The sequence below is a fragment of the Anastrepha obliqua genome, chromosome 1 (assembly GCF_027943255.1).
Source record: "Anastrepha obliqua isolate idAnaObli1 chromosome 1, idAnaObli1_1.0, whole genome shotgun sequence".
Classification (NCBI taxonomy): Eukaryota; Metazoa; Arthropoda; class Insecta; order Diptera; family Tephritidae; genus Anastrepha; species Anastrepha obliqua.
The window spans coordinates 164,027,279-164,054,807 of record NC_072892.1 but is presented as its reverse complement, the minus strand read 5'-3'; the positions used below and the strand labels follow the sequence as shown (position 1 = coordinate 164,054,807).

Below are 27,529 nucleotides of genomic sequence, written 5' to 3'. Positions count from 1 at the left end.
TTGAAGGTGAGAGTAGAAAAGAAGCAACAAGTAGTGAAAGTATTGGTCGCTGAAATTCGGCGTGACTTGCGTTCCATGAAGCGAAAACCGAAAACAGTTGTGTGATTTTGAAGTGACCAAAATTGGCAGTCAGAGTTGATAATAGACACTATCAAAAAGTTGATCGTAAAAAGTCGTCATGCGGGAATAATATAAGGTAGTAGTCTGGTGAAATACTAATTTTTTGCAGATATTTTTTAGGATTTTTTTTTTTGAGTAAATAAAATATATAATATAAAATTTGTTTTTTTTAGTATGTTATTATTGTCATCAAATAGTACACAAAAACATTTTTTTTGTAGTAGTATGGCACCAAAGTGCCTTAAGGTAGTACTCGTAATCCGGTGTAACGACCGAAATTTCGACGTTTTTAAAAAGAAAGTAAAATGCGATCGTTTTAAAGTTTTTACATGTTTTTATTGGTGCTTTGAAGTATATAAAAAAATTTTTTTTAAGTTAATTTTATATTAATTTGTTTAAAATTTTTGACGTCAAAGTGAAGTCCTTAAAAAAAAAGATGAGTTGGTTCGGGGAAACACACAGCCTTCCAAAGTCATCTGAAATAAAAAAATCAAAGAGATTATTATTCTGTAAGCTTTATTTTAGGTCCCGAACCTATAATATGCATAAAAATAAAAAAAACAAAAACAAAATGGCGGAGTTATGAAAAAGTTCTCAAAATCTAATTTTTTTTCTTCATAAATTGTTCAAATTGAATATTTTATTATTAAAAACTTAAATGTTTTAAAGCTCCGGGATCTAGATATATGTGTCTAGAATAACGGGTTAAATTTTTAGCCAAATCGGTTGAATAGTTTTGAGTCAGTGATTCCCCGAAATTTCGAAAACAGGGTTCTGAGAAAAACGCGTTTAAAGTTTCAGAGCAGCTGCTGCTGTCGTGTCACACGCTTTCATACACACTACGGCACGCTCTCTTATTTTAGCTATAACTTTAAAAATAATTAAAATTTCTGTCTGAAATTTTTATAGTATATTTTTAAGATGTTTTTCTTCCGAAATATGTAAAAAAAAAATCGATTTTTTGAACCCCTCACACTGGCCTACTACCTTAAAAAAAAGATAGGTGGCTTGTCAACAGGATGTTGGCTCTTTAGGACATCTGAAACAATAAAGTTAAACGGATTATTATTCTGTAGTCTTGTCCATTGTATTTTCAAAAGTCCGTCATTTTGCTATTTTTCATAAAAATATTTTCCATTGTAGCACCTATTTGAAAATATCCATTGTATTTTCAAAAGTCCGCCATTTTGTTACTTTTCAAAAAAAATTCTTAAAAAAAAATTCCTAAAAAATATCTATAAAAAGGTGAGTATTTGACCAGACTACTGCCATAAAGCAATGCACTGTAGTTGTTCAGAAATTAAAGTACTTTCTAAAAGAGAAGAGAAGAATAGTTAATAGGCGGTCAAAGTACAGTTTAACCTTTTATCAGAAGTAACTGTATATTCGACAACAAAACTCTAGCGCTTCGAGCATTTCAATTTTGTTGCAAAGATAAGATTTATGAATGAATATTTAGATGTACCACAGCAAAGAAGAACTGCCAGCTAAACATTTTTGTATCCCAGTTAGAAGAGGGTTAGGTAAGTAGATAAGTTTGGAGACCGCAAAAATGACACATTTAGATCTGTCGTAGGTTCGTCGTGATACCACTGGAACTTATCCGAATGCTATGAGTTCCTTTTTAAACCATTCTGTAGCTTTGGATTAAAACCCTAAACATTTCCGTGCTCTTATTTTTCACAATTTTCGACGTCGATAAGCAAGATAAGAATACAACGATGATTATACGGCAACCAATCACTCCTCTTTAGTTTGGGGAATGGTTCCATATGTAGAAGTCCACACAAATGGGGAAAGTACCTGATCGTCAATCACTTGGGAGTGGCGCGGACAATTCTTCTGAATATGGTCCAAGCAGCTCACAACGTCCGGGCCTCGCCCAAGTATGCTCTCGGTAGCTTCTGAATATCTGTTCGAGAGCAAGTTCATCTGATAAGGCCATGCAATTCAGGATATCTGGTTGTGCGCTGAGTTTGGGACCCGCCACGTAAAAATCTCCCTCAATGAAAACTAAAACAAAGCCTCGTATGAGAACTACCTACACTGTTGATATTCGATGCGGTACCAGCTGGTGGTAGCAGAGGAGAAGGAAGACCTCATCTGCGTTGGAAAGATCAGATGGGGAAGGGCTTGGGTTCACTTTGTGTCCAACTGACGCCGGTTAGCACGAGAAAGAAACGACTGGCGCGCTTTGTTAAGCTCGGCCACAGTCACGTAAGCGGTTATCGCGCTAATCAAGAAGAGAAGTCAAACCATTCTTTCCACTCTAAAAAACTGGTGCACGCTGTTCGCTCACCGATTAATTCTGGGCAGGTCGTCCAAAATCAGTTGTGCCAGAAAATATCGACACTAATTGAACGCCATGGATTGAGTGAGATTGTGGCATTTTTAGGTATTAGCATTCTGGGCATAAATATGTATAAGGATTTGCAGGATCTCCTTGCAATAAAAAGGATTCCACATATTTCAAAAGAGGCCATGAAATCGTAACTGGACAATGTGCTTCGAAAATTGGTTCAGACGAATGCAGAGGTAAATCAATCATCATGGAGAATATTTTGAAAAACAATAAAACAATTTTCAATCACCAATACTCATATTTCCTTTGTTAGACCAGAAATATAATTAGCAACCCTCTTTAATCCCGAATACCTAATATTTCTTCAGACTCTCAAGCAGACGTTAGAGATTAGATTAGATTAGTTTGAGGTTTGTGGTAAAGTCCCCAGCACAACATCATTGTGATGTTGTTTGTTCAGCGTATCGTCCTGCTCCTGAACAAGCTTACTTGGCATCAACCAAATCGAGAAAGTCTTGATGGATGCTTGATTATATAATATTAAAACTAGCTGACCTGGGGAACTTTGTTCCGCCCCAGAGGCAATAAAAAAGCAGATTTTTGATTTTATTAAGTTAATTTTTATATTAATCAAGTATTTCAATGAAGCTTTAATAGATTGCACTTTTCATTTAAGCACCTCGTTATACACAACATTTTTTGTTTTATTATCAGGTTCAAGAACAAACAACGCAGATGGTTTTCCGACCCGTGAACATGCCACATATAATTCACCATGTGAGAAACATTGATTTTCTAGATTCTGACCACAAACTTTCAAGGATTGGCTGTGTGATTTGTTAATGGTCATGGCGATTGTAAGACGCATCGGAAATTGAAGTCTTTTAAAATCAAACGGAAGATTGGTTGGGATCATTGGGATCCTCGGAATGAGAACTTCTTCACCTTCGAATTTTCCTTTGAGTATCGTCGCGTAAATCACATTGTTCATCAATTTATTTACCACCAAACGCGTACCATTGCAAAGCTTTGGTGGGCTTATGTTTCGAAGCATGATTACTACGGATCCAATTTTTAGGCCTAAATTGTGCGGTGGTAAGCCAGGCACATCCAAGGAGTTTAAAAATTCAATTGGATAGTTGGTGGCTTCATCTTCGTTTGTTACACAGTCAATGGATTTGAATCAATGCATTGTTCCAATGATATCATTTTGAATTATATAGTTTAGGTCATCTACATCTTAATTCTCAGCCGCTAAAATTGCTCACTCACTCCACCATTCATTATTTTTGTAGTTATTAATGATGTTTGGGAATACTTTATTGATAAGTTCGTCTCTCGATGAGACAAAGTTACAGAAATTCTGAGGAAATGAAATCAATCCACTTGATTCGTCGACAGGTACTCGACCATTACCGATAGCCAGTGATTGCTCAGAGAAATCTTCAGTAGATGTATCATTAAGTAATGCAACCCTCATGTTTGTTGTCAGCTGAAGTTTCTTCACATAGCGCCATAGATTCGATGATTTGAGGCAAGCGTTTATTTCGTCAGCAGCCGTTGATCTAGGAATTACTGGCAGTGTTTGGCGGAATAACGGCAATTTCACTCTTCCACTAAGGCAGCACAATTCGGGTGTTTCTCCGGAAAACTTCAATGCGGCCCAATGCAAATCCTAGGATGCAAGCAGTAATCAGTGTTGCAATCATATCGAAACGCTGCTCCATTCAAATCAGCACTTGATAGTTCTCTTCTTGTGCGTCGAAAATGATTTACTTGTTGATCTCTGTTATTCGCACGACGATTTCGTATTACCAACCGAGCCGTTTCACGGGCTGCCTCGTTTTGCTCTTGTGATTGAGAAGCACGAAGTCGAGCCATACTAACGCGGCGCTCTTCACGGGCAATTCCTTGCCCTTCTTCAGTCGTTTCATTCGCAATGTTTCGTATCCTTCCTGCATTACGGCTTTGTCGGGAAAGATTCGATCGTCTTATTCGATAATGATGATTCAAAGAGAATACAAATAACTGTGATTATATATTTCTGACAAAATTTATATTATCAAATTTTCTACTTAACCATAGACAAAATTACGTTTAGCTGTCATTTGCGTTTTGTTATTCCATATCAGATGCGTTTTTGTTATACTTTTGTTACAGTGGCTTCACGGAAACGCGTTCGAATGGGATAAAAAGTATTCTATGTCCGTCTCCTGGTTCTAAACTACCTCTCCACCAATTTTCAGCCAAATCGGTTCAGCCGTTCTCGAGTTCAAAATAGTGTAACTAACATGACTTTCTTTTATATATAGCGTTTTTCAGTAAGAGCGCTTCAACTTTTTTTTTTTGAATAAAACACAAACGGTTTGACTTTTTTAACTAATTTTTTTTTATTATCGAGTTTGAACATATACATTTAAGTATGAAATTCGATTTCTTTTGCATGACCACCGCGTGCACGTTTTACGAAGTCCAATCGTTGAACCCAATTTTCGACCACTCTTTTGCATAAATCGGCCGAAATTCCAGCAATTTCGCGATCAATATTGGCTCTGAGCTCACAAAACGTCACCGGCTTGTTACTGTAGACCAATGACTTCACATAACCCCAAAGAAAATAGTCTAGAGGCGTCAAATCACACGAGCGCTGCGGCCATTCGACCGGTCCATTTCTGGAAATAATGCGCTCATCGAACTTACTCTTCAACAAATCAATTGCAGCGTGTGCTGTATGGCTTGTGGCCCTGTCCTGTTAAAACCACATGTCGTTTAAGTCCATACCATTCAATTGCGGCCAAAAATAATCGTTTATCATGTCGCGGTATCGATTTCCATTCACAGTAACGTGGCGATCGTTCTCGTCAACGAAAAAATATAGGCCAATTACGCCGCCGGCATGTAAACCGCACCAAACAGTGATTTTATCGGGATGCAACGGTGCCTCAAGAATCACGTGTGGATTACTTTCTGCCCAGTAACGCATATTTTGCTTGTTGACAAAGCCATTGAGCCAAAAGTGAGCTTCATCACTGAAGATGATTTTTTGGATCTGTTAGCAGCAACAGAACGATTATTTTCATAAAAAATTTGCACGATTTGCAATCGTTGCTCAAGTGTGTAGCGTTCCTTGATGAAATGTATACTAATGAAGTTTACAAATGACAAGCGAAAAATAAAATATATTGCATCGTTCGCCCTCCCTATCGGAAAAAAGTTGAAGCGCACCTATTGAAAAACGCTATATATAGAAGTAGCAGTAAATGCGTATTCAAATATTTTTCTTTTAGCTGGTTCTGGGTGGATAGTTGGATCTGTAAATACATATCTGACCCCGTTTGCTGATCAGTGTACCAATGGGCATACATGTTTGAGCTGTTCCGTTCTGTTTTTCATCAATCGTTAAATAATATTTACCAGATTTCTCTTGCCATATTTTTTTTTTTATGTGGTAGGGTTTAAGAAGCCTTCGTACTTACAGCGACCGTCGTCTACTACGTTGAGTGGTCTGGCCACTAACATAATCCCTCCTTGTCTTCTGAGGAATCAGAATATTTGTTTCAACTATTTTTAAGTATTGCTGAGCCAAATATTCGTATTCTAACTCTCTGGATGATGCTGCTGCCTGCACGGATATAGAAATATAAATCTGAGTGCATCCCCAGATCGAATCCAATGTGGCATTCGGGCAAGTTAGGTGAAATAAAAAACAACAAGATGACGTTTATATTACTTCCTACGCAGAAGTGAGATGCACTGCGTTTGAAAGAGATAGCGTCTCGCTAAACAGCTAGCGCTTGTAGATGGTCACAGGCGTTTCGCGTGGGTATACTTCTTCTCTAGCAGCGCCAAAGTAGCCATACGAAAATGAAATTTTATAAAGTGCATGCATTGAACAAATTTGAATGTTTAGGAAAAAAAGCGAATTTCATACTTTAATTATTTTTACTTTCCTAGGTTTGAAATATGACATCATAACAAACTAAAACTAGCTGCTAAAAGCAAAAAAATCAGTGGAAGAATATAAATTTTAATAATAATAAAATTAAAACATACTCGTACATATAAATATCAACTGTTTGCATATGTAAGTAGTGTCAGAAAGTACGAAAGCACTTAAAGTGAAGAACTAAAGTATGAATTCCATTAAGACAAGCGCTAAGTATTTGTTGGTCATTTTCAGAAAACAGATTTTATGGACAATAAATATCACAGGCATGCGGAATATAGACAAGTTTTTATATTAACGCGGGGACATTAGAAAAAGCGGTAATTACATAGATACTCGTACGTTTACCTTCGTGAGCCATGTATGTGCGTATGTGTGCAATTACCTTTGAGCATAAACGCAAGCATTAATGATTTTGAAATCTCAAATACAGAATAATTTGCATAAGCAATTATCCAAGAGCTAATATTTGCGAATTGTGTGTGTTTTTTATAGCAGGTACTACACTTTTGGGTAACTGCAGCTACAGGAAGAACTGGGCTTCAGAATTTTTTGGCTTTTAAATATTTATTTTTTAATGTAGCTATGCAATACTTTGATTTCAACTCACATAAACTGCTTAAGTTCTGTATGCAAATATTAGCGGACGATTTTGATCTCGGAATTTCGGGATATTTTTAGAGTAGGGACTTGTCCCGAAATTTAGCTTGGAACATAACTTTCTTAATATGATTAAAAATTCAATAAAAGTTCTGATTCCGGGATTTCGGGGTATTTTTGAGGTAATTCCGGTATTTCAGGACTCGTCCCAAAACTTTCTTTGGAACATAACTTTCTTAATGTAAGTAAAAATTCAATACAAATTGTGATCCCGGGATTTCGGGACATTTTTAAAGTTTTTTGGGACTCGTCCCGAAATTAAGCTTGGAACACAACTTTTTTAATATGAGTAAAAAATCAACAACTCAAAGCATTTAAATTCTTTAGTGCAAATTTTGTATACGATTTGGATATTGATCTAAGCTATTCAGGTTTTTCAGATACTTTGTCCTTTGTCCTATCCGTGACGGAAAATGACGTCCAAGAAGTGATTGCAACTCTGATGCTGATGGTCTATCACCTCTTCTCCTCAAAGACTGCTTCTCCCTCACAAAGCCATTAAGGGGTTATATACCTTGTGGTCCGGTGAAATTAGCGAAAGTTGGGTTTTTTTTTAAAGATATGTAGCAATAATTTTAACGTATAAAAGTTTTTATTATTGGATATTACAATGTTTAAAGAAAAAAAAGGCTTTGTTTGTGTAAAAATATTTAAAAATGGCGGAGTTATGGCGTTTTCCCCCAAGACCCTTTTTTTGGAAGAGGCTTGCGGTGGACGCGATTCAAGTCCACCAAGTCAACTGAAATCAAAAAATCGAAAAGATTTCATTAGTATAGGGTTATATCTTCTTAGTGAACGATCAATATATTAAATATTTTGATTTTTGTGAAAATAGGAACATGTTTTTAAAAAACTCCACTTCTACAGTCCTAAAATTGGCATTAAAAAATTCATATCTGCAAAATAAAAATTTATACATAAAAAGTTGATCGTTCACTAAGAGGCGACATCAATTACGAACAATTTAAAAAAAAAATTATAAAAATCGGTTGAATACTTTTTTTGCAATCGCGTCCACCGCAAAAGCATTTTTGGAAAAACACGTTTTTGAGATAATCGCGTTTAAAGTTTCAAGCGCCGCATGAGGCCGTACGCTCAGGACGTGACGACGCACAATTTAAAACGCTGTAACTTTCGATCTATTGCTCAGATCTCTATGAAATTTTTGGAAAATGTTCTCAAGGGATTGTACTTTACGATAAAGAAATAAAATTTATTTTGATTTTTTTGAAAAACACAAGGTATATAACCCCTTAATGTTAATTTTTAAATAAATCGATCTTTGCTGGATTATTTGTATGGTACTTCGAAAGAACTAACATAACTCCAATTTTTAGAAGTGGAAATAAGAACGACGACCCAAAATATAGACCTATTTCGCCGTAGTCGAATGTGTTGGTGCGTGACTTCTAGTCGGAATTGCACAGGTTCTAACCTCCGTGCATGAAACAGCAAAATGACTGAAAAAGGTTTTTCTAATAACATTCGCCTTTCAGCAGGCAATGGCAAACATCTGAGTGTATTTCTGTCATGAAAAAGCTCCTCATAAAAATCCATCTGCAAACACCCAAAAAGAATGCAAGCGCCAATTATGTACAGGGCCCGGCACTCGAAGTGTAACCAACTTCAGACCGCTCGCGCGGCTGATGCACGGGCATCACGTGTCGGTAAGTTAGCTAAATGGCAGTCCAGAGTATTGTTTAGAAGGGCGTGGAAGCATTTTCCTGAGAGTAAACGCGAAAAAAGAAAATCAGTAATGGATTTCAAAACGTGTGATTGCATTATATTAGGCTGGAAAATCACAACCAGCGATTGTTCGAGAGCTCGAACACCTTAAGCACCCTGGTAGCATCGTGAAATGTCATGCAACGTCACATAAAAGGGTGCAAAAAGTGAAGAAGTGACTTGAACGGAATCTCCGACGAGGTGCCAAGCAAATAGCGAAATAACTGAGAATATCTGACCATAGCATCCGCCGCATACTGAAAATTGGTATCAAAGTCGAACAGCTGTAACCGCAATTGGGCGCTCTCCAATCGTTTACATTGAGCCTGGCGTCAAGGTAAATGCGAAATATTATCGGAAAAGTATTCTGGAGGCTGCTTTGAAGCCGTGGTCAGACAAACATTTCGGTGACAGAGCATGGACGTTTCAACAGGACTCGGAATTGTTTCACAAAGCTCGCGTGAACCAAGAATAGCTGAAAAACAACGTTCCGAACTTCATAACGTCCAAACAGTGGCTCTCAAATTCACCAGACTCGAATCCGATGTATTATTCTCTTTAGACCATTTTGCAGAGCAAGGTCCAAACTAAAAGATACATCAGTATCGAGACGCTGAAAAAAGCCATTGTCTGCGAGTGGGCCAAAAACCCTGCAAGTCACATCCGGGCAGCTTCGTTTCTGGACCGTTTCATGACGTAGTCAAAGCAAAATTGAATTAGGTAAAAGTAATTTTTCGAATTACATTTATGGTCTTTTTAATTGGTTACGCTTCGAGTGCCGGACCCTTTATACTCTTATATCATTTCAAAATAGTTGTCAATTTATTTGAGGTTGAAGTTAAGACAAATCTGATTTTAGGTGTTGTGAATGGTCAATTAAGCAATTTTTTCTGAGGACTGTTTCGATAGCTTAAGCCTGGCTATCAAGTATGGGTGTCATCTACACTAACCTTTCGAAGGTTTTTGATAGGGTCTCTCATAAAATATTTCTAAGGAAATTAACTTATTTAGGACTCCATTACACCTGCCCAACTTGGATAGTATCATTTTTATCTGGAGGGAGTTGGAAGTTTTACTGGAAAACACAGCTTAATGTTATTTCCAGGTATCGTCTGGTTTTTCTCAAGGTAGTATTCTGGGTTCACTTCTCTTTATAATTACGAAAGCCGACGCTCTGTGAAAAGTGTTCCTCGCGCCCTCAGACCAACTTCCGGTGTACAGCCCATTGAGGCTCATTTTGTCATTAATGGCTCCGTCAGTAAGCAAACTTGCCGTACTTGGGTTGAAGAGCCGAAGCCATACAAGCCATACAGCCATTGCATCTATTATAAAACAACTGTTTTGTGCGGCCTATGGACTTGAGGAATAATCGGCCCATATATTTTCAAAGGCGAAGCTGGCAAAGCAATAATGAATGATGAAGCCCGTGATATTCACAACATTTGGTTCCAACAAAACGGCGTTACTTCCACACAGCCCGTGAAACAATGGATTTATTGTGTTGAAGTTTCGGCGAGCAAGTTATCTCTCATTCGGTGTTGCGGTCAACATTTGAAAGGGACTATCTTTAAAAAATTCATGTCATGATTGGTTCTACCCAAAAATAATAAAGATTGCGTAATCAATTTAAATTTTCGTTATTCTAAAAAGTTTATACCTCCTTCAGTTTGATAATTCTAATTTTTAGGGACCCCGAAATTATGATTCAAGCGAGTCTCGGGATTTTCGCTACCTGTAAAATACCGGGCATCTCTAATGTGTGTATATGTATATATGTATGTATGCATGTCTGCATGTACATATGTAACGATTTATTTGTGTCAACAAGTATGCGCACTTGAATTTAGTAAAAACAATATTTTTCATTAACTATTTTTATTTTCTACCTCTTCTTATGATTATTTTTATAAGTATTCATTTTTTTCATTATTATTAATATTTTTTTATTTACTTTTCAATAAATATTGTTTTGGTCATTCCTCCTCAACATTAAATGCTCACACCTGTGAAATGTTTAGCAAAATGCTGGCGGAGTAAAAATCAAAATAATATGGAAAAAATTCAAAGATCAAACAAAAACAAATACTCGTGCGTCTGCGACTGCGACTGCTTTTCTTAATGATGAACTCTTGTGTTGATCTTCTATTATTATTATGCGCTACTGACTCGCACTTAAACATAAATACTATCGTACGAATGTGTAAATAAAGTTTACAGAAATCTCAGTGTGTTGGCATACATACACACACACGCATACGTACGTACCCACCTTCTATGACGATTGGCATCGCCAATTTGCAAACACTTGATCACTATTTGCTATTTGTTGTTTTCTTTTTACAATTTCAACTACTTTTCATATGCTTTGCGCTTATACATGCGCGTGTACGTGTATGCCTGAGCATTTTTAAGTTTGCTTGTGCGATGATTTCTGTGTGACGCTGCGCAGGCGCTTTGCGGTAAATGAAGTTACAACGGCCTTGCGTAAAGCGTCAGTCATCGTTTGACTTTGGCGCGTACCTCACACAAGTTGTCGCAGCTTTGCCAATCGGGTATTAATTGATTTTACGAAAAGAAAATTGAAGAAGTATATCGAAAGGACGCGCGAATTTTACGAAAGAAGTGAAGAAATTTTACGAAATAAGAAGAAAGTGTTAACTTAAAACTAGCAACAACAATTAGTTGCAAAAAAAAAAAACAACTATGAAAAATCAAACAAAAATGGTACGCTTACCTTTACATTTTATTGTGATACATAAATATCTAAGTACTCGGTGGCGCAAAATTAATCATCCACTTTTTTTAATAAATTCTTTTATAAAACAAAAAATAATTTTGAGTGATGAAAGTCATTATTTTGACATTCAAATGCTCCATTTCTTCATTTCACAAGTGCCAAATCTGATTGCCGTATGACGCCATTTGCAAAAATTAAAAATCTTCTGATGGGGTGATTAATTTTGCGCCACCTTGTTCATATGTTCGTTACGAAAACAAACCTAGCGGCAATGGGTGTAGTCAAAGAAATTTGGATTGCCTTGAAAAAATTATGTTTTTTAATAAAATCAAGGGTCTTCCAAAAGTGACGCTTAGATGCCAGTAGTGAATATTTCCTAGACGGTGCTGTTGTTTCATGTCATTTTTGACATTAATCAAAGAGAGCGATGTACAATTTTACACGACACAACAACGCGTTAAAATTATTGAAACTTTTTATGAAAAACTTAAAGGGTGATGCTTTTCTTAAAAAGTTCTTATTATGAAAATAATTCTTATTATGAAAATATTCGGTCTTTGCAAAATTCGCAATTCTTTTCGGGGAAATAATCGTCCGAAAAACTCAACCATTCAAAAGTTTGTAAAAAAATTCTAGAAGCTGGTTCTGTGGAGCATAGAAAAAGGACTGGCAGACCAAAAACTGGACATTCTGTTGCGAATATTGCTGCTGTAGCGCAAAGTGTTGCCGAACAACCTTCAACTGATGTTGATTTCTCGACGTTCTCAACAATTAGACAGTCATGAATCGACTTTTTGGCGGATTTTACCTAAAGACATAGTGGACATTTGAATGATATTCATTTTCACATACAATTATAAAGAGCCGTATTTTGAATAAAAGTAGTGAAACCTGAGAGAATTTAAATTTTCACATTTATTTTTTAAATATTCTGAAAAAAATGCAAAAATTAAAAAAAAATGTTGTGTCATCATAACGTCCCCTTAGTATAACAATAGCCTATGTGCTCATAGGCTATTATTTTTTTATTGAATTTTTGGATTCTCCATCGTCGATTTTATATGTGGTCAAAATTTTGTCAAATTCTAGTTCCACAAAGTGGGTCAAAACGTCAGTCAAAAAATAATAAATATTTACAGACATAACGAGATTTGAGTGAGAGCTACTTTCGACAAAAAGTTTGAAATTCATTTTCTCAAAACATCAAAAAATTTATAGGCTATTTTAATACTAAGGGGACGATAAGTGAGCTGCCCTCAAGAAACCTGCCATTTTAGTTTCATACATAGAAGAGATCGTCGAGTGGCATTTGTTGTAATTTCGCCCAGTTCGGCACAGACATATACCTCCGCGAAGGTGCAAAGCGCCACGACAAGGTACCTCCATTTCCCTTTGTCATGTACGAACCCCTTGATTTCGCTTGTTGGTTTTGAATACGTCGACGGGCAGGCCTTTATTTTGCCCCAACAAAAAGCCCAGTATCTTCGGGGTTTCCAAGGACTGGGAATTGGGAAAGTACCCCACTACGATCCGCAGGTGAGGTATCTTTGATTGCTCTGTGGTCCACAGTTAACACCCTCCCATGGTATCGCGTCTGTGATAGCCACTTTTAACCAGTCCGTAGAAGTGCCACCCTTACAATGAAGGACCATGTAGCCTGCTTTGTAGACCGCACCCAAATATGCTGGTTTTATGCTCTGGTCTTTTTCCACCAGTATTTTCCCAAGAATCTGGATGGAGTCCATTTGCTCTGTTGTTAGAGGCGTATTGGAGTAGTCTCTTGAGAGCACTACCATTTCGACACGTGTTACTACATCCTTGTAGCAGGCAGAGCGCTGCCTCTTCACGAATGTGGTGATGCTGTTTGCTGCTTGTTTTGCAGCTGCTGTTGCTGTTATTGCTGAGGCCTTGGATGTATGTAGATAATTTATTGTCTTTAGCCCGCCTCTTCGAGGTAGGCTCTGGTGGTGTCTGTTCTGACGCCCTCTGCCGTTTTGGACCTGGCTAAATGTCATCTGTCTTCCTTGCGGGCATGGGGAACAGAGTTTTTGCATATGCCTGCTCTCTGCTGAACCTTTTTTTAAAGAGGCTATTGAGCCTCTTTTTGTCTGCCCCTCTCAGTCTTTTGGGTTGTTCGGCTGTATCTGTGCCGATGGTGTATTGTTTAAGTGTTTCAGTTGTTGAGGTCACACCTAAGCTGTTTGTCAGCTTCCAGATTCCTGCTCCAAGCCAGTGCTTGGTCTGCCTCTACGCCGGCTGTCCTGAAGGTTCCAGTCGATTGCGCTGCGGGTGAAGTCGGTTTGGTCTCTTCTTAACACGTGCCCGAGCCAGTCGCATTTCGTTTTCAGAATTTCCACCCGCATTGGTGGCTGGTTACAAAAATTCCACAGGTCAGTGTTTGAAATCGTGTCAGCCCAAAAAAATTGGAATATTTTGCGCACACAACGATTGTTGAAAACCTGCAGCGTTTGTAGGTCAGAGGCGGCAAAGTCCCAGGTTTCGCAACCGTACATAAGAGCGGACTTCGCGTTGGAGTTAAATATTTTTTTTTTTTATGATCGTGGAGTTCCACACAGCATTTAGAGCACCAAAACCTTTCTTCGCTTTTTTATGCGGCTTTCGATGCCTTCTCTTGAGCCACTATTAGCAGATATAATACTCCCCAAATAGCAAAAGAAGTCAACGTAATCGAGCTCAGCTTTACTGATTTCGAATTTTTGCGTGCAGTTAGTGCTTACACTAATCACTTTTGTTTTGGCAATTTTTATTTTTAGACCTAAAATTAAATTGAAATTTGAATAGGTCAAGCCAAGAAGCACCAAGCGATTTGGTGGCTCCTATAACAGTCAGACTAAAAAGCCAATTGTATTTAGAGCTCTGGAAAGGGAGTAGATAGTCAAGGAGGGAAGGAGAAAAGTATGAGAGAAAAATATAGGAAAGAATAGGGACAGAGATAGAGATAGTTAGTCCTGTGAGAATTTTCCAGATTCTTTGACAAATCTGTAAATGTCCTCCAGTTTTAGAGAACGAATCTAACACATTCTCACAACATCGGAACCCAAAACTCGTAGTCTTGCTCTAGCAAACGCAGGACACTCACAGAGAAAGTGCTCAGTGCTATCCGCCTCCTCCAAGCAAGACAGGCATATCGGGTCCTCAATGATTCGAATGGTGGCCATATGTTGCCCCATGGGTTGTGTCCTGTAATAAAACCGACCATCAGCCGGACGTCTTTCCTTCCAAGTTTTAGTAGAAAGTTTGACAGTTTTCTATTCGGGCTTGACAGAACACACTTTGCAGTTCTGCAGCGTTGTCAACCGGTCCATCGCTCTTTATGTAAATTACCTACATAATCGTTGATCCAATTCATGGTTCCTGCGGCACCGATACCGATTATTGGTTCACGGTTGGCCAATTCATCGGCAATTTCGTTTCCTTGAACACCGGAGTGTCCTGGAACCCATATAAGTACAAGCCTGTTTTGTCTTACGACAGAATTAAGCTTCTTCTTACATTCTTGAACAATCTTTGAGGTTTGCTTCGCGTTCTCCAGGGCCTTCAGTGCAGCCTGACTGTCACTGAAAACTCCAATCTGTTTCCCGCCCCATCTCCTCTCGATTATCCATTCAGCTACTTTCAGGATGGCAAAAATTTTCCCCATAGCCTACTATTTTTAGACCTACTTCTGCGACAGTTTTAGACATGGCTACAAAAGTGTCGTGAAACGTCAGCGTAATCAAGATCTTCGAGCCCTCCATTTAGTCCCCATATTATTGCTTTAGTTTCGCGTGCAGCTTTGCTCATCACGACGTCCAAAACAATGTTAAAGAGTAGAGGTGATAGGACACAGTTCGGCATGCTTGTTTTGGAGCAATGGCAACTTTACTTGTCCTTCAACGTGTTCAACTATATTTTTATTTTTATTTTTTTTTTTTAACTACTTTTAATCAGCATGACAACACTACGTTCGCTCGAAATATGAATAGTGTTCGCATTCACAAATTCATGCTACAATAATCAATTTCGCAAATTGCGAATATTTGGTTTTTATAAAACAGTTTTACTGTCGGCGCACTAAATAATATACGTAGTAGTGATCAGCTGTTCGCATATACATTTGTAAGTGTGTAAAATTGCTGTGACTCAGCTGTTGCGTATTAGTTTCGCCACAATAAGAAAAAGCCAACTAAGCCGAATACTAATAAATTATCTAATAGCTGTTATTTTTAGCCAATAGCCGATACATTTACTTTGTTTTGTTGATGATTAACAACAGCACAAAAAACGTAAACAATTTCTATATTTTCTTCAAGATTAAATAACAAGAATTTAAGAAATGAATTAAATTGATAGTATATTTTATAAACAATAAAACTCAATGAGTGACTTAAGGGGTTACATACATCCAGTAGCGCCAAAAATGCGGTAAAAGAAAAACTGTTTTTAGAAGGGATAACAATGGAAATAAATATGAAAAAATGTTATGCGTTGTTTATAAGGTCTTAAACTTTATAAAAAACAGTATTTTAATTTTTCTTTACAAAAATTAGTATATAAAAAATCATGTGACCCAAAGTACAATGAAAAAAAAGTTGCTCGACGGTCTGCATCATTTCTCCTTGAAATGTTGATTTATCTGTAAAAAGTAAAAAAAAAATCTTCTTAAATAAAGTTGCAGTTATAGGCTGTCAAGCCGGATTTTCGATTTACTATGTTCGAAAAATTTTGCAATTCACGGCATTAAAAAAAAAATTATCACAATTTAATTACGTTTATAAAATTTTTTAATAAAAATATCAAAAACTCGGCTCGACAGAAACACTTTCGAATATTTAAAAAAACCGCCCCAAAAAATGTTAAAACCTGTATGAGTTATCATGCAGACTGTGCCGGAAGAAGTAGCTTCAAGAAAAACGAGTAGTAAAAGCCAGCTGCCTCAAACGCAGGACAGCTACCTGTGCGCATCAAACTCTCATCGAGCAGTTACATTTTCTACCATAACTTTGTATCTATGGGGAATTTTTACAATCGACTTCCACCGAAATACGCCTTAAAATATAAAATAATCTGTAAAAAAATCGATTTTGGAAAATTCTAGACGTATGTTACCCCTTAAACAGAGATCTTGGCAGCGCAAAATAAAGATCAAAACTTCTAGAAAGCCGATTAATCTCTTCAAATCCTGTTGTAAAAGGGGCAAACTTGTGGTAATCAGATCTGATAACTTCAATATAAAATGAATTACTAACTTTTGTTTATAAATTTTCATTTCCTTGATATCAAAAAAATTATAAAAATAATTTCATTTCAGTTGCTTATGAAAATATGCTCAGTTGTATACTTGTTTTGTAAAGGGTGGTTAAGTTTTAAGGGCCGGTGTTGGTTTTGATTAAAATACAATTTTTTTAAGAAGTTATTATCATTTCTCTTCATTATGATAATATTGGTATGGCTCAATTACATACAAAATAAAATGTTGGCCAAATGGCTACCGCGGCCTCGGCGGCACACCTCCATCCGATGGTCTAAATTTTCGATGACGTTGAGGCATAATTGAGGTTCTATGCCGTTAATGTACCGAATTATCTCATCCTTTAGCTCTTGAATTATTGCTGGCTTATCGACGTACACCTTTTCTTTCAAATAACCCCAAAGAAAGAAGTCCAACGGTGTCAAATCACAGGATCTTGGCGGCCAATTGACATCGCCGCGGCGTGAGATTATTCGGCCATCAAATTTTTCGCGCAAAGGAGCCATTGTTTTGTTAGCTATGTAACAAGTGGCACCGTCCTGTTGAAACCACATATCGTCCACCGCCATATCTTCCAATTCGGGCCATAAAAAGTTCGTTAGCATCTCACGATAGCGAACACTATTCGCAGCAACTGCCAGACCGGCCTCATTTTGGAAAAAATACGGCCCAATGATGCCGACGGCCCATAAACCGCACCAAACAGTCACTCTTTGTGGGTGCATTGGTTTTTTGGCAATCACTCTTGGATTATCATTCTCCCAAATGCGGCAATTCTGCGACGAATCCACTGAGGTGAAAATGTACCTCATCACTGAAGATGAAGTGCGCGATATGCATTTTGATTTGAACGCCCGTTTTCATAATAAGCCTGAATAACTTTAACGCGTTGCTCGATTATGTATCTTTCCATGGTTCAAATTGAGTTAGTCTGAAATTAAAAAATTTTTAATGAAATGGAGAAAAAAACTTGACGTTTAGGTGTGGTTTACATTCAACATCGGCCCTTGAAATTTAACCACCCGCTTAAATCTAAGGGTATTTTTATTTTCATTTTTTTCTTGGTGTTATGATTTTTTTTCTCGTTGGAGAAGCTGCAGCTGCTACTCTTGCCACATTTTTCTTTATTTTTTCGATATCATTGAGTTACTTTTTGATTAATTCGTATTGATTAAATCTACACGCATAGCAATGACAGCTAACTATAACATATTCCTGATTTACCTCCCTCACTCTCTGTCATAATATGGCTCTCTAATACCATGGCAGGTATTAAAAACCTATTCCCATATATGCCTTTCATTGCTCTCACAATACGCAGACATTCTTGTACGAGTACTCTAGCCACGAACGTGTTAAACGTAAAGATTTTTCCGCACCGCAAACTCACTCGTTTGCTTAATCAAAAAATTTCAATGCGAAATCGGAATAGCCAAGCTGCTGTCCTCTAAATGTATTGTTAGTGGCTACTTAAGTGCATATGCATGAATTCATTTCAGCTTGCATACATATAAAAACATATACATAAGATATATAGCCCGATAAAAAAAAATCAAAAATATCATAACATGTTTCTTTAGTGTTTTTCAATCAATGGGCATTTAGTCGCGCAAATACCCAAAATTTTACGCATATTTAAGCCTTGGCTGTTAGTTCAACTTTGGTGCGATTGGCTGAGCATCACCCTCACCCTCAAATGCCTTCCAGTAAAAGATTTATTCGATAACAAAAACACACAATTTTATGATGAAATAATACACTTTATTATTCAGTATAGTCTCCCTTAACATCAATACACTTGTTTCAACGAGATTCCAATTTATGAATTCCATCCCTGAAGTGAAAATCTGGAAGGGCTGCAAAATACGCGCCCACAGCTGTTGAGACCCCATCATTTGAGGAAAAACGCTTCACACGCATGAATCCTTTTGGGTCTGGAAACATATGGACGTCTCTGAAGGCCAGATCTGGTGAATAGGGTGGATGCTCCAACAACTCGAACTTTAATTCATGGATTTTAGCCATTCTCAACTTGGGATACGGTGCATTGTGCTGATGAAAAAGATATTTTTCTTTTGCAAATTGGGTCTTTTTTCATGAATTTTTTCCAGCTGGTCTAAAAGGTTCCAATAATATTCAGAATTTATTGTTTTACCAGTTTACAAGTAATACACAAACAAAATTCCTTTCGCATCCCAAAAAACTGATGCTAACACCTTCTTGGTGGCCGCCGTAGCCGAATAGTTTGGTGCGTGACTACCATTCGGAATTCAGAGAGAGAACGTAGGTTCGAATCTCGTTTTTTTCTAATAGCGGTCGCCCCTCGGCAGGCAATGGCAAACCTCTGAGTCTATTTCTGCCATGAAAAAGCTACTCACAAAAAATATCTACCGATCGGAAATGTAGGTCCCTCCATTTGTGGAACAATATCAAGACGCACACCACAAATAGAAGAAAGAGCAAGGCCAAACTCCGAGAATGGGTGTATGCGCCAATTATATATATCATCAACGTCAAAATTGTTCTAATATTGTTTATATGCCATCAAAAGCATTTGCATCTCAGTTTTGTTGAATTTTTTTTCTGTGATGGAATTCAAGCGTAATAGTGTGATTGCGTTATATTATATTTGGCTGGAAAATCACAACCAGCCATTGTTCGTGAGCTCAGTCACCTCAAAGTGAATAAAATGTTTGTGTATCGCACTATAAAACGTCCTGGTAGCATTGCAAAACGCTACGGAGGTGTACCAAAAAACACCGCAACAACGCCAGAAATGGTTCGGAAAGTGAAGGCTTGAACGAAATCCACGTCGAAGTGGAAAAAAAATGGCCAAAGAACTGAAAATATCGCAAGACAGCATTCGACGCATATTTAAAAATGAGCTCAAGGTCAAGGGTTACAAGTTCTAAAACGCACACGATCTTTCACCCCAGCAAAAAAAAAGTTCGGTGCGAAAGAGCAAAGGAGTTGTTGCGCTTGCACGAACGTGGCGAATTTCCTAACATTGTGTTTTCCGATGGAAAAAATTCCCCAATTGAGCAGATCATAAACACTCAAAACGATCGTGTTTACTGGACCGAACGCTCATACGAGAATTTGAGCCTACGTATGGCCACTCGAAGTAATTTCCCATCGCAAGTAATGGTTTGGGCCGCAGTGACCGCTGATGGACGCTCTCCAATCGTTTTTATGGAGCCTGGTGTCAAAGTGAATGCGACTTATTATCGGGAAAATGTTTTAGGAGCTGCTTTAGAGTCGTGGACACGCAAACATTTCGGTCGTAGACCATGGACGTTCCAACAGGACTCGGCACCGTCTCATAAAGCTCGCGTGAACCAATAATGGTTAAAAAATCATGTTCCATACTTCATTTCGTTCACACAATGGCTTTCGAATTCGCCAGATGCAAATCCGATGAACTATTCCATCTGGTCCATTTTGGAGAGCAAGGTGAGGACTAAAAAATATGCCAGTGAAAAGCGATTATACGAGAATGGACCAAAATACCTCAAGTTCACATTCGTGCAGCATGCTACTCATTTTGACGTGATAACGTCTTATAATTCGATTTAGCCGGCTGCACGCACGAAAAAATGTGTCGTTACCTTGCTCATTTGTCGTTACCTTGCTCATTAGTGTTATCTTTCTCATTAGTGTTACCTTGCTCATTTATCGTTACCTTGCTCATTTGTCGTTACCTTGCTTATTTGCCGTTACCTTGCTCATTTGTCGTTACCTTGCTTATTTGCCGTTACCTTGCTCATTGTCGTTACCTTGAATGAACTGCAAGCGAAAGCGCGGAACGAACGACAAAGCAAACAAAGCAAACGAACGGCAACGTTCGACATCTTGCTCTCTCCTACTTAAATGAGCGTATATATGTATGTATATGCGCATATGTACATATATAAATTCACGTATTTGTATTTGCATATGCCTTCTTATTGATTATTATTAATTTGATTTACTTAAAGAATTTAAAATAAAACCAAGTTTGTTAATAATACCTGTTGTTTTAATGTTATTATTATTAATTTTTTATTATATATGAAGGAAAAAATGTATGTATAACCGCACCAAACAGTCACTCTTTGTGGGTGCATTGGTTTTTTGGCAATCACTCTTGGATTATCATTCTCCCAAATGCGGCAATTCTGCGACGAATCCACTGAGGTGAAAATGTACCTCATCACTGAAGATGAAGTGCGCGATATGCATTTTGATTTGAACGCCCGTTTTCATAATAAGCCTGAATAACTTTAACGCGTTGCTCGATTATGTATCTTTCCATGGTTCAAATTGAGTTAGTCTGAAATTAAAAAATTTTTAATGAAATGGAGAAAAAAACTTGACGTTTAGGTGTGGTTTACATTCAACATCGGCCCTTGAAATTTAACCACCCGCTTAAATCTAAGGGTATTTTTATTTTCATTTTTTTCTTGGTGTTATGATTTTTTTTCTCGTTGGAGAAGCTGCAGCTGCTACTCTTGCCACATTTTTCTTTATTTTTTCGATATCATTGAGTTACTTTTTGATTAATTCGTATTGATTAAATCTACACGCATAGCAATGACAGCTAACTATAACATATTCCTGATTTACCTCCCTCACTCTCTGTCATAATATGGCTCTCTAATACCATGGCAGGTATTAAAAACCTATTCCCATATATGCCTTTCATTGCTCTCACAATACGCAGACATTCTTGTACGAGTACTCTAGCCACGAACGTGTTAAACGTAAAGATTTTTCCGCACCGCAAACTCACTCGTTTGCTTAATCAAAAAATTTCAATGCGAAATCGGAATAGCCAAGCTGCTGTCCTCTAAATGTATTGTTAGTGGCTACTTAAGTGCATATGCATGAATTCATTTCAGCTTGCATACATATAAAAACATATACATAAGATATATAGCCCGATAAAAAAAAATCAAAAATATCATAACATGTTTCTTTAGTGTTTTTCAATCAATGGGCATTTAGTCGCGCAAATACCCAAAATTTTACGCATATTTAAGCCTTGGCTGTTAGTTCAACTTTGGTGCGATTGGCTGAGCATCACCCTCACCCTCAAATGCCTTCCAGTAAAAGATTTATTCGATAACAAAAACACACAATTTTATGATGAAATAATACACTTTATTATTCAGTATAGTCTCCCTTAACATCAATACACTTGTTTCAACGAGATTCCAATTTATGAATTCCATCCCTGAAGTGAAAATCTGGAAGGGCTGCAAAATACGCGCCCACAGCTGTTGAGACCCCATCATTTGAGGAAAAACGCTTCACACGCATGAATCCTTTTGGGTCTGGAAACATATGGACGTCTCTGAAGGCCAGATCTGGTGAATAGGGTGGATGCTCCAACAACTCGAACTTTAATTCATGGATTTTAGCCATTCTCAACTTGGGATACGGTGCATTGTGCTGATGAAAAAGATATTTTTCTTTTGCAAATTGGGTCTTTTTTCATGAATTTTTTCCAGCTGGTCTAAAAGGTTCCAATAATATTCAGAATTTATTGTTTTACCAGTTTACAAGTAATACACAAACAAAATTCCTTTCGCATCCCAAAAAACTGATGCTAACACCTTCTTGGTGGCCGCCGTAGCCGAATAGTTTGGTGCGTGACTACCATTCGGAATTCAGAGAGAGAACGTAGGTTCGAATCTCGTTTTTTTCTAATAGCGGTCGCCCCTCGGCAGGCAATGGCAAACCTCTGAGTCTATTTCTGCCATGAAAAAGCTACTCACAAAAAATATCTACCGATCGGAAATGTAGGTCCCTCCATTTGTGGAACAATATCAAGACGCACACCACAAATAGAAGAAAGAGCAAGGCCAAACTCCGAGAATGGGTGTATGCGCCAATTATATATATCATCAACGTCAAAATTGTTCTAATATTGTTTATATGCCATCAAAAGCATTTGCATCTCAGTTTTGTTGAATTTTTTTTCTGTGATGGAATTCAAGCGTAATAGTGTGATTGCGTTATATTATATTTGGCTGGAAAATCACAACCAGCCATTGTTCGTGAGCTCAGTCACCTCAAAGTGAATAAAATGTTTGTGTATCGCACTATAAAACGTCCTGGTAGCATTGCAAAACGCTACGGAGGTGTACCAAAAAACACCGCAACAACGCCAGAAATGGTTCGGAAAGTGAAGGCTTGAACGAAATCCACGTCGAAGTGGAAAAAAAATGGCCAAAGAACTGAAAATATCGCAAGACAGCATTCGACGCATATTTAAAAATGAGCTCAAGGTCAAGGGTTACAAGTTCTAAAACGCACACGATCTTTCACCCCAGCAAAAAAAAAGTTCGGTGCGAAAGAGCAAAGGAGTTGTTGCGCTTGCACGAACGTGGCGAATTTCCTAACATTGTGTTTTCCGATGGAAAAAATTCCCCAATTGAGCAGATCATAAACACTCAAAACGATCGTGTTTACTGGACCGAACGCTCATACGAGAATTTGAGCCTACGTATGGCCACTCGAAGTAATTTCCCATCGCAAGTAATGGTTTGGGCCGCAGTGACCGCTGATGGACGCTCTCCAATCGTTTTTATGGAGCCTGGTGTCAAAGTGAATGCGACTTATTATCGGGAAAATGTTTTAGGAGCTGCTTTAGAGTCGTGGACACGCAAACATTTCGGTCGTAGACCATGGACGTTCCAACAGGACTCGGCACCGTCTCATAAAGCTCGCGTGAACCAATAATGGTTAAAAAATCATGTTCCATACTTCATTTCGTTCACACAATGGCTTTCGAATTCGCCAGATGCAAATCCGATGAACTATTCCATCTGGTCCATTTTGGAGAGCAAGGTGAGGACTAAAAAATATGCCAGTGAAAAGCGATTATACGAGAATGGACCAAAATACCTCAAGTTCACATTCGTGCAGCATGCTACTCATTTTGACGTGATAACGTCTTATAATTCGATTTAGCCGGCTGCACGCACGAAAAAATGTGTCGTTACCTTGCTCATTTGTCGTTACCTTGCTCATTAGTGTTATCTTTCTCATTAGTGTTACCTTGCTCATTTATCGTTACCTTGCTCATTTGTCGTTACCTTGCTTATTTGCCGTTACCTTGCTCATTTGTCGTTACCTTGCTTATTTGCCGTTACCTTGCTCATTGTCGTTACCTTGAATGAACTGCAAGCGAAAGCGCGGAACGAACGACAAAGCAAACAAAGCAAACGAACGGCAACGTTCGACATCTTGCTCTCTCCTACTTAAATGAGCGTATATATGTATGTATATGCGCATATGTACATATATAAATTCACGTATTTGTATTTGCATATGCCTTCTTATTGATTATTATTAATTTGATTTACTTAAAGAATTTAAAATAAAACCAAGTTTGTTAATAATACCTGTTGTTTTAATGTTATTATTATTAATTTTTTATTATATATGAAGGAAAAAATGTATGGTAATATTTACCATATACCTTGTAAGATATGTTGTATACTAATATATGTATATAAACATGCATATACATATACAATTTTGCGCAATTTTCAAAAAGAACAAATCTATATGTAAAGATGCATACAAGTCATATGGACATATCAAATATACGAATCTATTCCGTACGCAAGCAAATGTAAGCTAATGTGCTTGAACTGCAAGCGAGAGCGCGGAACGAACGACAAAGAGCACAATCGGCCCCCGCGTTCGGCAACGTTCGACATCTGGCTCTGTCCTACTTGAGTGAGCATATATGTATATGTATGTATATGCGCATTTGTATATAAATACTTGCATACTTGTATTTGCATATGCCTTCTTCCTGTGTGCATGGTAATGAACCATTTCTCTGTTAAGAATAGGACGATGATAGAAAAAGTAGGAAATGAAAGGGAGTGTTTCGAGTTTAAAGTGTCTTGAAAAAGGCAAATCGAGGATGCTGCCTCTTAGTGTTGTTGACTTATTAACGTCTGATGCACAATCGAAATTGAAGATATCGTTCATGAATTTGATAAATGTTTCGTCATTTTTCACGTTTGTGTAAATGTAACTTGATCTATTCCATTGCAATTCCATTTACCTCCTTCTCTATATCCATACAAAATATCTATCAAACAAATAAAATTAAAATTTTGTTTTGAAAATTGCAATCATTCCATCAATATTTTCTTATGACGTTGTCACGTTAAACTATCGTCAGTAAACCGACTTTACAGACAACCCCTTTTTTGCCCGTTTGATGGCTATAGTCAAAGCAAAAGGTGGTCCTATCGAGCTAAAGTGAATATATGTATGTTAAAATTGTAATCATTTTTGAACAATTTTGTCTTTAAAATCAATAAAAACTAATTTCACACAAAAAAGATATGGTGTTTTGAATAGGTAACACTTCATATCGTTCAGCCTGTACATATAACACCTTCTTGGCCGGTTTCTGGACACAAACTCGTTTCGGAGTCGAAGAATGCTCTAAATGTTGCTGAGAAGCCGCATTCGAATGTGTTTTTGTTCCATTGTTAGCGAATGGGTGCCATATTGGGCACACAGCTTTTAGTCAAAATATAAAGTGTTCAACGGAGGGTTAATAGCACTCCGTGGACAATGATGAATCTCTGGAGGCGGCACAAAACTGTAAGAACTATATTAGATTTTTTTTTCGATTTTTCCACGAGCATTTGAAATGTTCGAAGTTGTGATTGAAGGTAATTAGGAGCGCAACTCCAAATTATTCACGTTAACAAATCTCCGTGAAAAGTTATTTACTAAACTTTCACTAGAGCTTTTAGATTGATTCCTTTTATTTCCTTACACGAACTAAACAATTTTTTGTCAAAACTAACCACACTAATCCAGAAAAACCAAATGCATCATTAATCTCTTATTTTTCTTCACCTCCACCAAACAGCTCACCAATTACCAAATCACCGGCGCCATCATATTTTTATTCGCATACTTCCTCACCGCCTCCAGCACACCTCTGCCGAAAATCGAAGCGCTCGGTGCACTTGAAGCATTGGACTATGCACAACGTCCGAACGAAGTGTTGCCCATTCAACCTTTATTACTCTATCCGACGTCACGCAATTTGCAACTCCAAGGTCGCGAACTGGAAGATGATGACAATGAAATTATTTTTGTGAAACTGTTGAAGCGCAAAGCCTACCGCCCGACAAACCAGCACTCGAATGAATTGAATGATGCGAGCAATGTGCCACGTGAACTTACGATGAAGGATATCTTCTATGTTAAGGCGCTGGCCAATGGTCAATTTAGTCATCAGCGTCTCAAATTGTATCGGCTACCGGAATTTTATGCGATAACTGTGTTTCGCAAGGGAGTCAAACTGTGAACAGTTGTTGAAAGGCACGTACACACTTACTCGTGTGTGTGCGTGTGTATGTGTAGGTGCATAGTGGTAAATTGAAAAATTAATTATAACCAATATTTCAATGGAATATCTTCAGCCCATTTGTTGTATTGTGTTTTTTTTTGTAGGTGATTAGGTTAAGTGCCGCTTATTGCTCAGATACAAAATATTGTATGTCTTATTGTGATTGATTTCTTGTGTGTGTAAATAGTTATAAATAAAAAAAAAAATTATGCATAGTGTAATATGTATATTTAGTATTCGAGCAACACCAACAACAACAACAAGTGTGCTATTTCATAGCTGGTTTTAATGGGTCGCGCGGAAAGGTGGGTGTGTTAATTGATAATCATAATGAAGCCATCAATCTTGGCGGCATGAGTGGAAGTAGCCGTCGAGTGGACGTTGAGTGGCCGCAGCCAAGTACAGAGATTTATTATTATCAAATATTATATTTTTATTATTATTTTTTTTATTTACTTATTTTTTTTCATTTTCTCAATACCAGCGTTTGGGCGATGGTGTATGAATGTGTATTTTACACAGCAAATATAAATATAAGAGGTCATCAATGGAGTGTAATTAAGCATATGAATTTCGACACCGAAGCATACATATATATGCATGATATGTATGTACAACACACACACACGCACATACACCAACATGACCACAACAATTGATAATGTTGCCGCAATATTACCAGAGAAAACAATTAACTGAATACTAATTTGTTAGGCTTAAATTTTTTGTTGTTTTGCTGTTTCGCTTTTATCTGATACTTCTTTTGTCATTTCCCCCCCATTTGCCTTCCCTTTGCATTTATTTATACACCAGCGCCAACAGCTTTACCAGGTGTTAACAGTAGGCCAATTAATTTATTATATGTTTAATTAGCTATTAGTCCCATTACGGTTAGAGGCTACTGTGCTCGTTGTAGGTTACGAGCTTTTATGGTGTGTCGGTAGATTTTGCGGTAATTAATGGTAATTTTTGCGTAATTTTGTGAACTTAATTAAATGTTGCCTTTAAGAAGCGCCGTGGAAGAGAAAGTTGGCAATTAGATGAATTTCGTGCTAAATTCTTGGTGAAACGTTAAAAATGCAAAGTCAATTATTGTCGATTGGTGACAATTAATTCGATGAAGAGAATCTCACTTTAGTATAACTAAACTAAACGCTACTGAAATCGATGTATTAATCAAGTAAAGTAATCAATGCCGATTAAAAGTCGGATCAGGAAACGAGGGGTCGGACCAAACAGAAAGTGGTTTTTGGAAAAGTTAATTTAAATCGGCATGAGAGAAGATTATGTCCTCAGGATCCTCAGAAATAAATTTCTCCCCAAAACGACGACGACGTACACTATGATCAAAAAGTACCGGGAAGGTGGTGTTGACTGTTTGCTTCGATTGCCAAGACGTCGTGCACCAG

At 37.5% G+C, this 27,529-nt stretch overlaps 1 protein-coding gene across 1 annotated transcript; it reads left to right on the top strand.

The window, feature by feature from the left end:
• The first annotated feature begins 1,910 nt into the window (after positions 1–1,910).
• Positions 1,911–26,244, top strand: LOC129238214 (uncharacterized). The gene is made up of 2 exons (XM_054873258.1): positions 1,911–2,006; positions 25,635–26,244. Exons 1-2 carry the CDS (start codon positions 1,911–1,913, stop codon positions 26,076–26,078), a joined length of 540 nt encoding a protein of 179 aa, XP_054729233.1. The 3' UTR covers positions 26,079–26,244.
• Positions 26,245–27,529: the final 1,285 nt, after the last annotated feature.

Excerpts from the sequence above, each read along its gene's own strand:
- LOC129238214 (XM_054873258.1), top strand. The coding sequence starts at position 1,911 with ATGGGGAAAGTACCTGATCGTCAATCACTTGGGAGTGGCGCGGACAAT. Across the intron at positions 2,007-25,634 it reads AACGTCCGGGCCTCGCCCAA|CTCACCAATTACCAAATCAC; the intron begins GTATGCTCTCGG and ends TCCACCAAACAG.